The 16,597-nt window shown below is 49.6% G+C and overlaps 1 protein-coding gene across 1 annotated transcript; it reads left to right on the top strand.

Annotated features, from left to right (window-relative positions):
- The first annotated feature begins 10,718 nt into the window (after positions 1-10,718).
- Positions 10,719-11,778, top strand: LOC120652852. Its single transcript, XM_039930784.1, has one exon. The coding sequence runs from the start codon at positions 10,977-10,979 to the stop codon at positions 11,283-11,285; it is 309 nt and encodes a 102-aa protein (XP_039786718.1). The 5' UTR covers positions 10,719-10,976; the 3' UTR covers positions 11,286-11,778.
- Positions 11,779-16,597: the final 4,819 nt, after the last annotated feature.

A 16,597-nucleotide genomic window follows, 5' to 3' on the forward strand; every position in this document is an offset into this window, starting at 1 on the left:
GCTCTGCGGTGTGGGAAAAGAACCCAAGCGAGACGCGTCGCGCGGGCGCAGCGGCATCGGGATGCGCCGAGCCACGCATGACGCACGGGCGGCGTCCAGAGCTGCGACCTGCCGCCGCGCAGCGCAGGCAGTCTACATGAGTCAAAGGCGCCCACGGAATCGGACGGATCGGAGCCAGGCCAGGCCGTCCAGGACCAGGGGAAACCAGGCCGCAGTTAAGAAAGTGCACGAGATCGACTACAAGTCGGCGACTCGAGCAAACGAAAACCGGCGGTCCGATGGTAATCCAACGGTTGAAATCATCCGTTCGTGGGATAGAGGTCATAAACCCTATTTTGATGGACAGGCAATAATGTGTTGATAGCTGATGATAACAAGGAAATTATACTTTTCCTTGATGAAACCCAAGCCTAATCCGAGGCCATCACAAGACTTTTCTTTTTAGACGCTGATTTGGACCGGAAAGAATAACAAGCAGACGACGCGGTGGTCTGTGGGGGCCGCCACACCAAGAGACATGCGCATTTAATCGCGATGATGAATATGCGGGTGACCGTAAGTTTCCAAACTTACGGTCACCCCGGTTCGTCCGTCCGCACCCCGTCACCCTAACCCATCCGCGCACCCCAGATCCCCTCTCCTTCCCCCTTCACTCCCCCTCCCCCACGCCCCTAGTCCGTCCGCCCCCAGATCCCCCTTCCCCTTCCCCCTTTCTCTCCCCCTCCCCCACGGTAACTCCATGGCGAGTCGGCGGCGGGGCGGGAGGCGCAGTGGTGGCTGCGGGGCCGGTGGCGCGAGGGGCGCCCGCGGCACGGCGGCGGCTGCCGCGAGGTCCGCACGCGGCACGGCGGCGGGGAGGCGCGGCGGAGCGGAGCGGTGGCGGGGCGGCGCAGCGGCGGGGAGGCGCGGCGGATCAGGCGCCAGGGTGGTGGCGGGGCGGGCCGGCGGCGGCGGGGAGGCGCGGCGCGGCAGATCCGGCGCAGGGGAGGTGGCGGGGCGGCGCCCAGACCCGCCGCCGCCTCGCGTCTCCATTTTTTTTTTGCAAAAAATTATCAATATTTTTTTTTGAATTCTTTTTTTGATTTTTTTCGGATGAATATTTTTTTTCATGACGCAAAAAAAATTTCTTGAAATTTTTTGTGCTCTACAATTTTTTTTCTTGAAATTTTTTTTCTGCTCTAATATTTTGCTTGAAATGTTTTTTTGTCTCCAAAACTTTTCTTGTATTTTTTTAAAATTTTTTTAATCAGAAAACGACAAAAAAATTCTATAAATGATAAAAAAAATAACGGTCGGAAAATCGACCGTACGGGAGCCTCCCGTACGGTTGACCGTAAATTTGCCACACCCGCATTTAATCCCCCTGCTCGGGCCTCTGTGGACACGGGGGAGCACGGCAGGGCCCGCCTCCAGGCCAATCTGACTCAGCCCGGATTGGACTGCAAAGCCACCTCACTCGGTCCAGAACACAAAAATCACAAGCAACCACGCCTCATCTCATCGGATTTTTTTTTTAATTTTTTAATAATATTTTAAGTTTAAACCGTATTGGTTTTTATTTGCATGGCGCAGCCCGTTTGGTCACGCTAGTGCATATGGCGCGACAGGGAGGTCCACGCTGTCGGCCCGAGCCTGAGCTGTGCCTTGTCGACGCTGACGTGGACCTCCCTGTCGCGCCACATGCACTGGCGCGACAATGTTGTCGCGCCAGGCGGGCTGGCGCGACAAGGCCAATGTCCTGGGCCACTGCCGGCCTCTTCTCCCCCACCCTCTCTTTCCTTCCCTCAGTCCTCCCCGAGCAGAGCGCGTCCAGGCGATGCCGCCGGCCGCCGCCCCCTAGACCCCCCCCAAATCCGGCCTTTTGGAGGGGGAAAAGTGGGGGGAAACGTTCCCCACCCTTCCCCGAAGGTATTGCTCCCATTTTTTCCTCCTGTAACCATGCACATTTGTAGATATTAGCGATTCTAGGTGATTAGGGTTTGGTTCTTGATTTTTAGTCCAGTCTCTTTTACATATGTTGGAGTGGAGTAGGTTGGGCTGTCAAAGCAACATTGAATATGCATGCAGAGGGATTAGGTTGCGCTGTGAAAACAACATTGAATACGCTTGAAGAGAGAGTGAATAGGGATTTGAAAATAACATTGAATATGCTTGTTCATAGATTAGAGAGTTTGGGTAATAACTTGTTAATCAGGTGTTACTAACACAAATCTGAGGATGTACCGAAGGACATTCTCATTTGAGAAAATCCCATTGATGGTTGCTGAAAATATCCTTCGCGGTCTTAATGTGCTAGTGCAAAGTGACAGCTGATAAATGTTTATTACTTTATTTAGGTCAACAACTGACAAATTTTGCTCCAATGTGATGCCCAATCTTTAGAACTCAGCATCTTAGAATCTTGATTATGTTCTTAGATGTGACACTCAAACACGTTTTGCTCTTTGCTATGGTTTTAAAGATTGTTTACATGTGGGTTTCCCATGATATAGTAGTTCCTATTCCTATTTGTCTGTGTTTACATGTGGGTTTTATGGAAAAAGGCTTAAAAAGGCTTAAAAAATGTGATATTTTCATATTTCCTTGGAGCTACATTTTTAATAAACAGTGGCATATCTAGTGTAAATGCCCTACATATTCTGATGTACAAATGATAATTTCTGTGGTTCAGATCCTTGGAACACATAATCTGTGTGCAAAGGATTTAACACGTCTTAAGCCATCAATCCTTTGTGCCCAAGTAGGCTGGTACATTATGTATTCGAAACCATCATTATATATATATTCCATGATTAATGATAAAAGTTTTGCTTGCTTGTGTTGTAAAAGTTTTGCTTGCTTGTGTTGTCTTAAATTTGTTTTTTCATCAACAAATGCTTCATATGGAAATTGTAGCATGCCCTTTTTCTTGTCAAGTAATTTTTTCTTTAGCCTTACGTGATCGAGTCTGTGCTGTCGTGTGCAAGACATGTTCATAAATATGTTCAACATGTTTCAACATTCGCAAAAGGCACACACACAACTTGGACAAATGCAATTTCATTTCTTTTAAAACTGTCCTGCAGTTCCATTATACACAACTCCAATAATTATTTTGTGCCAGTTATTCTCCCAACTCAATTATTTTATTCTTGGGACTCAGTTATCCTTGTCTGACCACTCAGTTATTCTGGTATGCGGCCTCAGCTATCCCCCCTCCCAGGCGCCTCCTCCAAATCCAAGACCGCGGGGAGGCCACCTCCACCACCTCCTCCACATCGGGCGAATCCGGTACCCCAGATCTGTACAAGCATTTGTAATTATCGCATTCTACCTACAACAACATCAGCAAACCCAGATCGATAGGCGAAATTTGTCTGTGTTTGCTTTGGTGGAGCCATTCAAATATCAAAGTTCTCACCAAATCCTATGATATTACGGAAGAAGTTCTCCAAGATGATTAGCTGGTTAGGTGGGTGTCTGTCCTGTAGCAACTGTACGACTCATGTCAGCTGCTTCTCCAGCAGCAACCACGACAACCCCGTCGTCACCATCAACTCCTATGGCAATATTCCAAGGGAAGGAGAAAGTAGTGGTCACGGTAGCCAGCTGGAAGGATGAAGCCAAGGTCGCGGTAGCCAGCAAGATGCTTTGCCGGATCTTATATCGATGTAACTGCTGCAAAGGTCTTGTGAGATGGATTTATGTTGCCTGATCTGTATGCATGTACATCTAGAGTATCGGTTTGCACGGTACAGAGTATGTGATTTGTTATGGACTTGTTTGGTGATACTTGTGAGCTTGGTGGCGGACTTGGTTTCATTTGTGGACTTGTGATGATATCTGTGTACTATATGTGTGATATGTGGACTTGTTTGGTGACATATGTGATATTTGAGACATTTGTGTGATATATGTGATATTTGAGCGATATGTGTGATATGTGAGGTGTTTGATTTGCAGGAGCTGAAACTATATACAAAAAAAAATTGAACGACAAACCACCATCATCAATGTCGACATTATCACTCACTCTTTTGTCTCTCTATGTATGTGTCTACGTATTTGTCTCTTGCGAATGAGAGAAAGAAAGAATGGAGACATCGCCGATTCTTTCTTATAATCAAATCGAGGACTCATCATATTTTCAACTATAATTAATCACTAACTTAGATTATAAGCAAAGTACAAAAGAGAGTATTGAAGTACAAAATTGTAACAATTTCATGTCCTCAATCATTATAAACCTATTGTAACAATTTCATGTCCTGAATCTATGTATAGCTCAAGAACACCTAGAACATTTATGTGTCATTTAATCTAGATTTAAATCTAAAGTTCAAAATTTCCTAGAACTGTCCATGGTCATGTTGACAAAGTTGGATAACTTATTCCAAGGAGTGCAAACTATTTTATTTTACAAAATCAGGATTTTTTTACAAATTTATATCAATTTTACAAGTTCCCTATTTTAATTTCAAACTTTAGTTGCATTTTTCAGTGCAGCAGTGCAGGCACCAGTGCACGCAGTCGTGCTGACAGAATAGGCTTGTCGCGCCAACACCACTGGCGCGACAGATGCCGCTGTCGCGCCATTGTGTGGCCAAGCCTAGTAAAGACTGCATTTCTCACTTGGTGGCGTGACAGATCCCTTTGGTCGCGCCACTCCCAATGGCGCGACAGAGTTGCTTTGTAGCGCCACTCCGAGTGGTGCGACAAGCACAGAATTCGGCCACTAACTACCTTGCTGCTCTGCCTTGCTGCTCCCTCTCGCTGCATGATATTTACAATAAGATTTCAAATTCAAAGTATTTTCGTAATTTGTTCGCATAAATGCTTATCGACATCTATTGCACCTATGATTCGGACACCGAAACATATTCTAATTAAAAGACATTGAGCATGGACGTCGCTCAAAACTTCAAAACCAACAAATTCGCAATAGAGCAGTCTTGAACAAATGTTGCTCTAAATTCTGAAATCTATAACTTTCATACACAGCTAACACAATTCAACGCTATTTTCTATTTCTCTTGCATAATTTGAACAGAAGATATACTTAAAAAAATACTCAATATTCAAAAGATCTAAAATATTTCCACTTTCAAATTCAACGTGCTTTGCCATTCATTTTCAAAAAAAATTATAAGATTACGGTGCGCAATTGTTAAGTTTACACGCGGGTCATGCCACAACAATTTTTTGCATCTGCAGTTGCGATTGTAATCTAAAACAGTAGTTCAATAATAGAGATGACCCATCATTAAATTGCACACGATACAAACTAAATAAATTCCTAATTTCATAACCATACAATGTTCGAAACTACAAATAAAGTCTCATACACATACGACAACCACATGAATAGGTAAAGCACATAAATAGTCCAGCAATAAAAAAAATTCGTCACACACTTAGTCCAATCATATAGTGAGTCCATACAATTATAAATAAAACAAGCTAATCAGAGTCGCCTTCAATCAAAAGCTCTCCCCAACCATCATCACCACCATCTCCATCATCTTGGACTACAGCTTTTCCCTTTCTTACCTCAATTTGGGACACTATGACTTCTACTTCATCTGCATTCATTGACCACCACTCGTCATCATCTCCATCATCAATAACGTGGTCATGCTTAGAAGCACTCTTCCCTTTGTCCTGTACTGCACTATTCCCTTGGTTATCGACTACAGGTGTGTCCACTGCTTTTCCTTTCCTGTCAGACGGGTGATCCTGGGCAGGTAAGTCTCATACAAGTGCCTTCATTGCCTCCATTTGAGTAGCTCTAACACCCAAAACCTCCGTGCTCGCAGATGACACATCCTTCTCAACGTTGGGCACCTTGTGTGGCAGATCGGGAACTAGGGCCTGCATTGCCTCCATCTGAGCCTCCTGAGCTAAATCCTCCATCTTTTCCATTTCTTCCATCCTCTTGTTAGACTCCAATTTCTGAAAATATTCTTCCCATGAACCCTTTGGGTATTTAGCTTCCGGATCAACAGTAAAATCTTTCTTTGCTCTTTCCTCCCTTAACCTCTGCCTCTCCATCTCCTCCTCCTTCTCCTTCTTCTCATAGTTTGCCAAAAGCTCCCTATCTGTGAGGGGCCGTGGGTACTTGCTTTGGTTCCTCCTCCAATAATGCAATCCTCAAGAATCGACTTTTCTGCTGCCTTCTTTCCATACTCACGCCGTAGGTCTTGGAGTACAGGCCCTGACAGAAATGACTCATGGGGCAAAGTAACTTGGTAATCCTTCCTTATCTTGAGTTTTCTATTTAAAGTGTCTCGAGATTTTCAAGGCTCTTTTGTTCTGCCCAATTGCAACATTAGCTCATACCGGCCTTCGAACCACTCCCAATCACATGTCCTTCCCTCCTGAAAAATTATTGATAGCCAAACATTCAGAAATGTTAATATACCAAATACTAGCACAATGACAGAATCATAAGGAATTTCAACTTTGTGGTTAATATACGAACCCAATACTCTCCGTAGTTATTGCCACAGTAATATCCGTAGCCAAGCTCAGAAGGAACTACGCCTTTTGTGGCAAGAATACCACACTTGCATCGAAGACTAGGAGTAGTTGTACATGGCCATGGCTTCTTCCCACTCTTAAATTCTCGCACTTCCTCTTCTGTCGGCCAATGAGATCTAGGACCATAAATATACTCATTGAAGTCACATGCTGGCCATCCATCCTGCATGACACATAACATTAGCGAGCATCTACTCCTGCAAAATTAAAGAATCAATGCTACGCTACATGACACTTACTCTAGTCTTTAGCGAGCATCTAAAAAAAGAGAGTGAACTTTGGAGGGACACCAATATTAAGACTTTGAAGTTTGCCACGAACACCGCAATGACATTTGGGAGGATTGTTCACACGATATATAGTAGCTTCTTGCTTCTCTTCCTCTGTCATAGGTGGTGGATTTGGCGGGGGAGGGACCCATCGTCTAAACTCATTGTACGCCCACGACTCTGACCGATAATAAGGAAACAACCGAATTCTAGGATCGAACTTATCCGGACCATCGATCCACTGAAAGAAAAGGCAGTGGCAAGGATTCAATGAATCATTCCACTTGTATATGTAGAATGGTCTACCGGCCGTCTTGGGATGCCTCGATTGCTTCACCTCTGCCTGCTGATTGCCCGGTTCACAACGACAGAATGGAACTGGAAGGGCAGGAGGGACTGGGGCATCCTCATCACACTCGGATGGGTACTGTCCACCACCAAGCAGCTTGTACCGGGCATCGCTCACTGCCATGTGCACTGCAGATACATAAATTCAATTGCCATGTGAAATAAAAAAACTTATGGAAACAAAAACAAAATAATTATGGAAACAAAATATATACTAATTAAGCACAATATACCAGCGCTCAAAATTATTATGTACATTCCTAAAACTATGGAATAAAATTACATGTAACTCATATTAACATCCCCACCACTCAATCCTAGAAATCATATTAATCGATGCATGCACGTACTACCTCACGTCCAAATCGAAAGCATAGTACCATCTAAGTATAATCTAAAATCCTAATCATGAGAAAACTATCAACAACACCACCATTTCTCAAATCAAGAACCTAACCCTAATAAAAAAACCACCAATAACTACTAATGCACACGGTTTAACGATGAAATATTAGGGGCAATATCTTCGGGGAAGGGTGGGGAACGATTCCCCGTACTTTTTCCCCTCAAAAAATCCGATTTGGGGGGGGGGTCTGGAGGGTGGCGGCGGATGGCGACGACCCTGGACGCCCTGTGGTCGGGGTGGAGCGAGGGAAGGAAAGAGAGGGTGGGGGAGAAGGGGCTGGCGGCCCAGGACATTGCCCTTGTCGCGCCAGCCCGCATGGCGCGACAGTCTTGTCGCGCCAGTGCATGTGGCGCGACAGGGGGGCCACGTCATCTCCATCGCGGCGCAGCTCTGGCTCGGGCCACCAGCGTGGCCACACTGTCGCGCCACATGCACTGGCGCGACGGAGGCTATCTGTCACGCCATGCGCGCTGGCGCGACCAAACGGACTACGCCCTGCAAATAAAAAAATAATACGGGTTAAACTTAAAATATTATTAAAAAAAGATTAAAAATAAAAAAAGTCCATCTCATCTCAACTCTCTCCACGGGATTTGGGGGCATCATCAATCATGAGCAAAACAGCAGGCGAGCCGAATGATTACGCGCCGCTGCGTCTAATGGTTGCGCCGTTGAAGAAACAAGCCAGTGGATCCGAAAGGTACTTGGTTTTTTGAATCTTGCTTTCTTGTTCGTTATAAAAAAAAACTTGTTTTCTTACGAGAAAATGAGAGTGATTAGGTTGGAATGCAGTCTTTTTGCAGGAGGAAAAAGTATTGATTTGCTCGCACGGTCTCTCGAAAGAATCCAGCCGTACGCCCTTGCATTGATTCAACTCACATGGACTCATCGGTCCGCTAATCTTGAACTGTGACCATTTGAGAAGAAGGCCTTGTAAATGGTAGTAGTAACTCATGGTAACACGGTAAAAAAATATGTGATACAGCTAAGTGTCGTATATTTCAGCTCGGATGGAGTATCCAGATCTTTGGAGAGTTCTGTACAAATGCAATCGTCCTCTTTTGTCTCCACCATGTCTATATTTATTCAAGTCATGTGAATTGGTTTTTTAAACTTCGAAAACATAAGATTCCTTTTACCATAACGCTTAATACTTTACATCAGCCCGTAACATCATCAGCTTAATTTTTCGTCTCTCGTCCAATTAGTTTTCTGACCTTCTGATCTCTAGAATCATGGATGTTTCGATACATCTAAACTTTTCTAAGATGATGTAACATTTCCATTGCTGTATATCATTTTTTCCCAACCGTATCCGTATGCAAGATAAGGTTACTTGTATGAGCAAACTAAGTGGATTTAAAAAGTAAGATTTTAGTTACAAGCAACAGCCAATTTAAATGTACAAAATTCTGAATCGTGGGGAATATTTATTGTAGAGTACACATGATCAAACAGATTGACCTGATACAATTTTGTGTTCCATATTTAACAAAAGAAAATGGAAATCTTACACGTTAGAAGAGATGCGCATCTTCGTACTAAGAGAGAATAAAATAAATAAACAATTGCCTTAACATGTCAAGCTGAAGAATAAAACACTCCGCTACAGCCAAAAGTCTAACGTGCAAAAGAAGAAGCAACCAACGACAGGATTCACAAATGATTGAAACCTCCACGACTGGAATTTTGGAAACCGGTCGTGATGCAAACTGGCTTGAAATTATTTCAGGACCACGCGAAATAAAACTAGCAGCAAATACTCCCTTCATACCCATAATTCTTGACGTTCTAGCCTACATGCGCGTTTTCTCAAAAGTTGACGTTCTGGCCGCGCGGGAGACTGGTTTGACGCGATTGCCCCTGTCCATTCGGTTCCACTCCCGCATGCATGCCGTCCGCTCCACTCCCGCATGGCAGTAGCATTGATATCGCGCGTGGGCCGGCTCTCCTCGTTTCTCTCCCGCGCGCATTGATCGCGCGCCTCCCTCGCGCTCCGTCTCCACACGCAGCCAGGAATATCCCTCGCTCCATCTCATTTGGCCAAGTGCCGCCATGGATTCCAGCCGGAAGCTCGATCACGGCTCGGCGTCGGTGTCCGCAGACTCGGATGAGACGTTCGCCGAGGACGTGTTCGTCGCCGAGGAGGTCCAGCCGGTCTCCGCGGACGTCGAGGTCGCCGCGGACTCCGTCGAGGTCGCCGCGGACTCCGTCGAGGTCGCCGCGGACTCCGTCGAGCTCGTCGCGGACTCCGTCCTGGAGGTCGTGGACTCCGTCGAGTTGGTGCTGGCCTCCGTCGAGCTCGTCGCGGACTCCGTTTTGGAGGTCGCTGACTCCGTCAAGTCACCGCCGTCGTCGTCAACTTCATCAATGCCGCCGCCGCCGTCTTCCAGCGCCGGCAAGGGTGCGGTGTCGTCGTCATCTACAACATGTTCTACTTACCGATCGAAAAGCAAGGAAGCAAGGATGCAAAGAAACAAGAAAGCAAAGAAGCAAACTTACCGATGTCCTCCAGTAGAGGCTCGTTGAGGTCCAGTACAGGCACGTTTAGATCGAAGGCTATTTGTGCGGGTGTTTTGTTTGTGTTGCAATCCGGCCAGGTGTATAAATATACGGACCCAATCGTCGTCCAAGCCGAAAACAAGGAGCGGCACCAAAAACTTCCAGCGAAAACGCGAGCGCGAAAACATCCACCGAGCAAAAATCGCGAAAACAAGGAGCGGCAAAACGTCCAGCGAGCGCCACACCGAAAACGTGAGCGCGAACGGCAAAAATCGCAGGTCCAGCGACAGCCCCGCACAGAGCCACACCGAAAACGTGAGCGCGAACAGCAAAAATCGCAGGTCCAGCGACAGCCCCGCACAGAGCCATGCAGTCCCATGAAAAACCCAAGGCCGCGGGGAATCGAACCTGCGCCACGCCGGTGAAAGCAGCCACCACGCTGGGCTAGCCTGTCCGCCCTTGGTTTGTTTCTCGGGTGAAGCATACCGGAACTATATTTAATAGGGGTAGACAGGGAAAAATTACCTCTAATTGATGACTCCTTGGTTACCACAATCATGTCCTAAACGTCAAGAATTATGGGTATGGAGGGAGTACATATTGGCCTTGGGATGGGATACAGGTTCAGGTTCAGGTTCAGGTTCAGCGGGCATCACAGTAGGATTGGTAGTGTAGGAAGGCAGTCCAACTCAAGCCAACGGGTGGTGGATGGGTGCTGCAGCAGAAAAACGGTCCAGGTCTCGGTCCATGTCCATTATTCCCCCACGCCCTCTCCTCCTCCCTCCCAGGTCCGTCTCGGTCACCCCGTTATAAATAGAGCGGGGATTCCCCACGCCCCCACACGCCTCCCCTCTCCAGTCTCCACTCCAGTACTCCACCGCACTCTTCACCCACCCACCTCAGCCGCCTCGGCGGAGCGGCGCCATCGATCCATGGAGTTCTACGTCGACGAGAAGTGGAAGTTCTCCAAGAAGAGCCGGAACAACGGGAGCCGGCGCGTCCCGGGCGCCGGGGCCGGCGGCGGGGACCATTTCCTCAAGCGGTCGTCCAGCATGCGGGACGGCGTCCAGGCGATCGGCAGGCGCGGGAGCAGCGCCGGCGCCGCGGCGGGCGGCGGGTGCGGCGCGCCGCACCCGTCCTTCTCCAGCCGGTGCGCGGGGCTCGTCAAGGAGCAGCGCGCGCGCTTCTACATCATGCGCCGCTGCGTCACCATGCTCGTCTGCTGGAAGGACTGCTCGTAGCCGCCGCGGCCGGCCGGCGAAGAAGCTCGGCCCCGCTCCCTCCCCTCGTCCTCCCACCCCGCAGTTTCTCCGCCAAGATCAGAGTGTCACGCTCACGCACGGGGGCACAAGCAAAGCGAGTGGCGCGGGGAAGAAGGCGGATTATTAGGTGATGTGTGTATAGATCAGTCCTGAATCCTGATAGGGAGTCCTCCTCTTCTTCTTCTTCTTTTTTTTTTACCTCCCGTTTCTGGGATGTTTTGTTGATTACTAGCGCTCGATTTGGTAGTACTCCGTAGTGAATAGTACAGTGCTTAGTGCTGCGATGTAGATGTGGAATCGTGGACAGTTTTGGGATCTCCTCCTTCAAGGAGATGGGGATCTGGGTTCTTTACAGCTGCAGATGCTTGCTGCCAAGGAGCCATCCATCACAGGCAGGCAGCTGAATGAAATCTAGTGGATCTTCTGTTGTACCACGACCACGGTGAAAAAGAAATGTTTTCACTGCCCATGTGCATGATGTCACTGCGGAGTATTTTTAACTTTATTTCTGGTTTGTTTCTCTTGTCACTTCTTTCTCTGGGTGTGAACAGCGATTAACGAAAGGGAGATGCGAATGAAACAGCCACAAGCAAAGAGTTGGAGATTGTATTTCAAAAAAAAAGAAAAAAAAAGAAAGAAAAAAAAGAGTTAGAGATCAGGGGAGGGGGATCCCAGGGATGGATGACTCATGCATGACTGGGTGGTGATAGTGAGGGGAGAAGACGACTGGAGAAGAGCTGGCAAATGCAAGCAAGAGGCATCATACGGATGAGGAAGAGCAGGAGCAGGCAGCCAGGGCAGTAAATGGGGCTGGTGACGGTGATGGCACCCCCTTTTTTCCTCACCCTTTTGGGACTGCCATTTCCGGCGTGGCCATCTGACGACCTCCATTATTGCACTTGCTTGCTGCTCCCGCTCCTCGTTCAGCAGCTCCTCATCTCCAATCTTCACCTCACCTTGGAGCTCTCTGGCTCTCCGCCCAGCAAGCACGCAGAGGCGCACATGTTAGCAGCGAGAGAAGACTGCAGGGGATGTACTAGCCCTCCACGCTGATCTGAGCCCAAATCACTTGTTAATTGGCCGCGGCAATCAGATTACGTCAGCCGCCAGTGCCTTGATCCCATTTGTTAATTGCCGGGGATGAGTTGGAACGGTCGATTTGGGGGCATCAAACAATGTGCTCCTGCCTCGGCTTTGGCCGTGGGTGACAGGGTGAGTTGGGCCACCTCCCCTCCTCCTCCTCCTCACAGTCCCAGCCTCTCTCCGTTGTAAAAAGAGGCCCCCCCGCGCGCTCCCCTGCTGATCAACAGAGCGCCCGCATGCATGCAGGCGAAATTATGTGTGCTGGTGTCGCCACCCACCTGCACGGCGGCGCCGCCATTGGCCGAGCTCCCCTGCGCCCTCTCTGCCGCCGCCTGCGCTTGCCCGGTGGTGGATCCATGGGCGGCGCTGGCGCAGGCAGCGCCACACGACGACCCGTGACCTCACAGTCACAGCGCGGCAGGCAGCGGCAGCGGCAGCGGCAGCGGCAGGAGAGGCGTCTACCGCCGACGGATACACCTGAAACTGCCTGCCTGACGGGCAACTGTGCCCGTGCGCTCCCGCCAAGATACGGGGCTGCCGTCGCCGCGACCGGTGGCGGATCTCTTGGTCTGATTCGATGATGCGGTGGCATCTTCTCGCCAAGCGAGGGCACGGCAGAACCTGACCTTAGCGCACTGGCCTGGACTCTGGACTCTGGACTCTGGAGCAGTTATGTACGAGACCGAATTGCCAAAACAAACTTTTTACAGGCTCTCGACTGAAAACCGATCGAAATTTCAGCGGAGCACACCCCGTTTAGTTCCAAAACTTTTCCTACAGTATTTGTCGCATCGAATTTTTGGACACATGCATGAAGTATTAAATATAATTAAAAAATAACTAATTACACAGTCTAATTGATTAGCACAAGATAAATCTTTTAAACCTAATTAGTCCATAATTGGACATTATTTGTTAAGTAACAACGAAATATGTTACAGTATTAAAACCCAAACTTTTTCACCAACTAAACACACCCGAATGGTGCCAGGCCACCAGCAAAAGCGAAATCTCCCTGTATTTTCCACAGGAGCTGGGAACATGACACTGACCTTACGGTGAGCATGTAGGTCCAAATCCTGGGCTCGCACGCAGCAAATCCAGCAGTCGCAAGCAATGAGGGGTTGGTGGCCGGCGAAGCTTGGGGAGCTGTCGTGGCGAGCTGGAAGAAGCTCCGGCGCGCACTTCATCTTCGGATCACGCAGAGGGCTCGTTTTCTGAAGGCAAAGAAACCCACGCCCAACGCAGTATTCTACGATATCTGCGGCTGCCCCTGCCCGATTTCCCACGAGACAGCCCGAATCGCCTTGCAGAATGTAGCAAAGTCGGGTCAAGGAGACGTGCGCTTTTAGGCGCGCGATCGAGGCTGCCCATCCTCGACGCCTCCTTTCCGCACCGATCTGAACATGAGATGGAAGTTTCAGACCACGCATGAAAATGGGCACGATACGTTTCCTACGAAACCGAGCAGAAGGATCAACACCAACAGCGCGCACAGCAGCTGCCAGCTGCGTTTAGATGTTTTTCCCTATCAAATTGTACAGAAAATCGAACTTGCTCGTGCAAATGTACCGCGGAAATGTCTTCGAAACCTTTTCCTACAAATCTCGAAGCACAACATGTTCAATACAAACTCTTTTTTTTTTTTGAAACGGGGAGCCTACGAACGTTGGCCCCTCCTTTAAGGAGTGCTCTCAGCGGTAGAGCAAAAGGGCACGAGTGATTGAACACGGTGTGCCTCCCAGCTGCCCCTCCCGTGTCTCCTCCCCACGCCCTACCCCTTAGCCGCGAGACACTCCATGTGCCCGCTCCAAACACTGACGCGACGTCCCGCGCCCCCAGCTCGCTCCTCGCTCCCGCCCAGCGATGGAAAACTCGCCTGGCGTTACGGCTCAAATCATTCATCGATACGGCAGCGCTCTCTTCTCTTCTCTGCTATCCTATCCCCCAACCGATCGCGCGCGCAGCGATACAACACAGTGTCACCGCGAAGCCTACCGCGGCGACACCGACCGAGGGAGTGCTGCGTGGATCAACTTGTTTGCGCAGGCAAAGCGGGTGAAATTTTCGTCACGGCGCTTTGGGGGTTTTTTTGGCTGGTGTGCTGATCGTGTCTGCTCTTTTGGGGCCTACGGGCGATCGCCGAAGCGCGGCAGTGCTCATGGACTCATGGCCACCGGGAGGAAAAGGCGCCGGTGTTCGTGGGCATTTCGCCGAATACGCGTCGCCGATCGCGGGAGATTAGATTCATGGATTGGGTGGTGGTGGATAAGACAGGCGTGTAAGCTGGCTCGGTCTGATACGTTTCAGCATTTCGCTGATTGCTTATTGTCGGTACCCAGGACTGGGTACCCCTCTTGCTGTGTCTATAGGTAAGAAGAGCTTTGTAGTTATCCTTAACTACGTCCAGCAGCCGAACCCCTGCGGTCCGGAAGCTCTGTTCACCCGACAACGGTCCCGGACCCGTCCTCTGGTTGGGAAAAGTCCAGGAGCACCACGTGTTCCGGAAGAAGCAGGCGCTCAGCCCGAACAGCCGGGGCTCCGGACCTCCCGTGGAGGTCCGGATCCCCGCGGAATCCCGGACCCCCTTTGGGGTCTCGGACCCCCCGGACCCCTCGCCAAGGGAAGGAATCGACACTCCGCCTCGGGGTGGTCCGGAGCTGCCACGTGTCTGCAAGCACAGACACGTATATAAAGCCGCTTGGTCTCCATATTAAGGTTCACCTACCGCTGTATTCATTGCGGTAGGAGGACGGTCCGCATTGATGTAGCAGAAGCCGAGGCGATTCTTTGACCAGGGGGCACTATTGATCGCGTATTACCAAGATGCATAGTGGGGCTGCTGGCGCCGCCCACGCCGCGTCTGTCAGTCTGCCATAACAGATGGATACGACGGCTCGGCTTCACCCATTATGACGCCTACATAATAGCCTCAACAGGTCACGCCGCAAGCTACGTTCCCCCAACGGGCACCTTGCTGACGGGACAAGAGAAGACCACCCTTCGTCAGAGGGTCAGCAGGGCATGGAAGCATATCGGAGGAAAGATTCGTAACCACTGTAGCCATTTAAATACTCTGCGCAGTATGCTGCACAGTCACGTTAGGCCCACTTGTCGGGGGCCCCAACGTCCTATGTATCCGCACCCCTTGGTCTATAAAAGGGGGCACCCGCTAGAAGAAAAACTCAGGCTGGGTAAAAGCCAAGGCCCGGCAGAGGATAGATTCATACACAACCAAGATCAATACCTCTCCCAGTGGATGTAGGGTATTATGTTCCGGCGGCCCGAACCACTCTAGATCGTGTGTTCTTGTGTGCTTGTCTCAGAGCTAGATCAGCCCAATCACCTAGTACCTTCCCGAGTACCCCCTCTCTGGGAATAGACGGGTGGGCTCCGCCACCCGGCAGTGGGTCTCCTAGAAATCCCACAGACACTTATACTACGAGATGGCGTGTTTAGTTACTTGGAGATGGCATCATCGGTAGCTTTGCTTTTGGTAACGGGGAAGGGAAATGTTGTCCGCCCGTGGCAACAGAATCTTTCTGAATTCTGACCTTTTCTAGTATCAGCAAGAGCCCGAGAGCCCGAACTTCACGCCCCCACGTTCGTTTGACCACATTAATTAGCGTAGTAGCCTCTTCTTCCAGTTTTCCTTTTGCAATGTTTCTTTTTTAGGCCTTTTTCTTGGGGATGAGTTCGGGAGCAGCAGAGCAACACGTCCGTTCTTCTCTTAGCTCTTCCGTTGCATCTGCAAAACTAAGTGGCCAAGCCCCCAGTGAATAGCAATCATCCAGCAAAGCGTATTGGTGGCAACCAGCTGCAGGTCACCGAGGCGGCCAGGCCTGAATAGCTCCTCCTCTCCGCGGCAACAGCAGTGCGACAAGACAGGAAGGAGAAATAGGCAAATAGCACGAGGGCAAAGCCGGTGGGGGTTATCCGGTGATCCTGTTGTGGTCTCCTGCAAGCGAGCTCGCCCTCCGGAACGAGAAAGAACGCGTGCCAGAACGAAAAAAGTCGGCACTGCCGCGGTGACCGCACAGCTCAAGGATCACCCCGAGCTCTCTGAACAGAGTCCACGATCCACTCCACGCAACGCAAAAGCCAGGACCAGGCGGCGGGGGCAACCACAGCCCACAGGTCCGCAACCACCCGGCAACGCAGCATGGTCCTCCCGTCCCGACTCCCTGCCGGATGCAACCTCGAGTCCC

This window comes from Panicum virgatum, chromosome 9K, assembly GCF_016808335.1.
Source record: "Panicum virgatum strain AP13 chromosome 9K, P.virgatum_v5, whole genome shotgun sequence".
NCBI lineage: Eukaryota > Viridiplantae > Streptophyta > Magnoliopsida > Poales > Poaceae > Panicum > Panicum virgatum.

Coding starts and splice junctions, on each gene's coding strand:
- LOC120652852 (XM_039930784.1), top strand. CDS start 10,977: ATGGAGTTCTACGTCGACGAGAAGTGGAAGTTCTCCAAGAAGAGCCGG.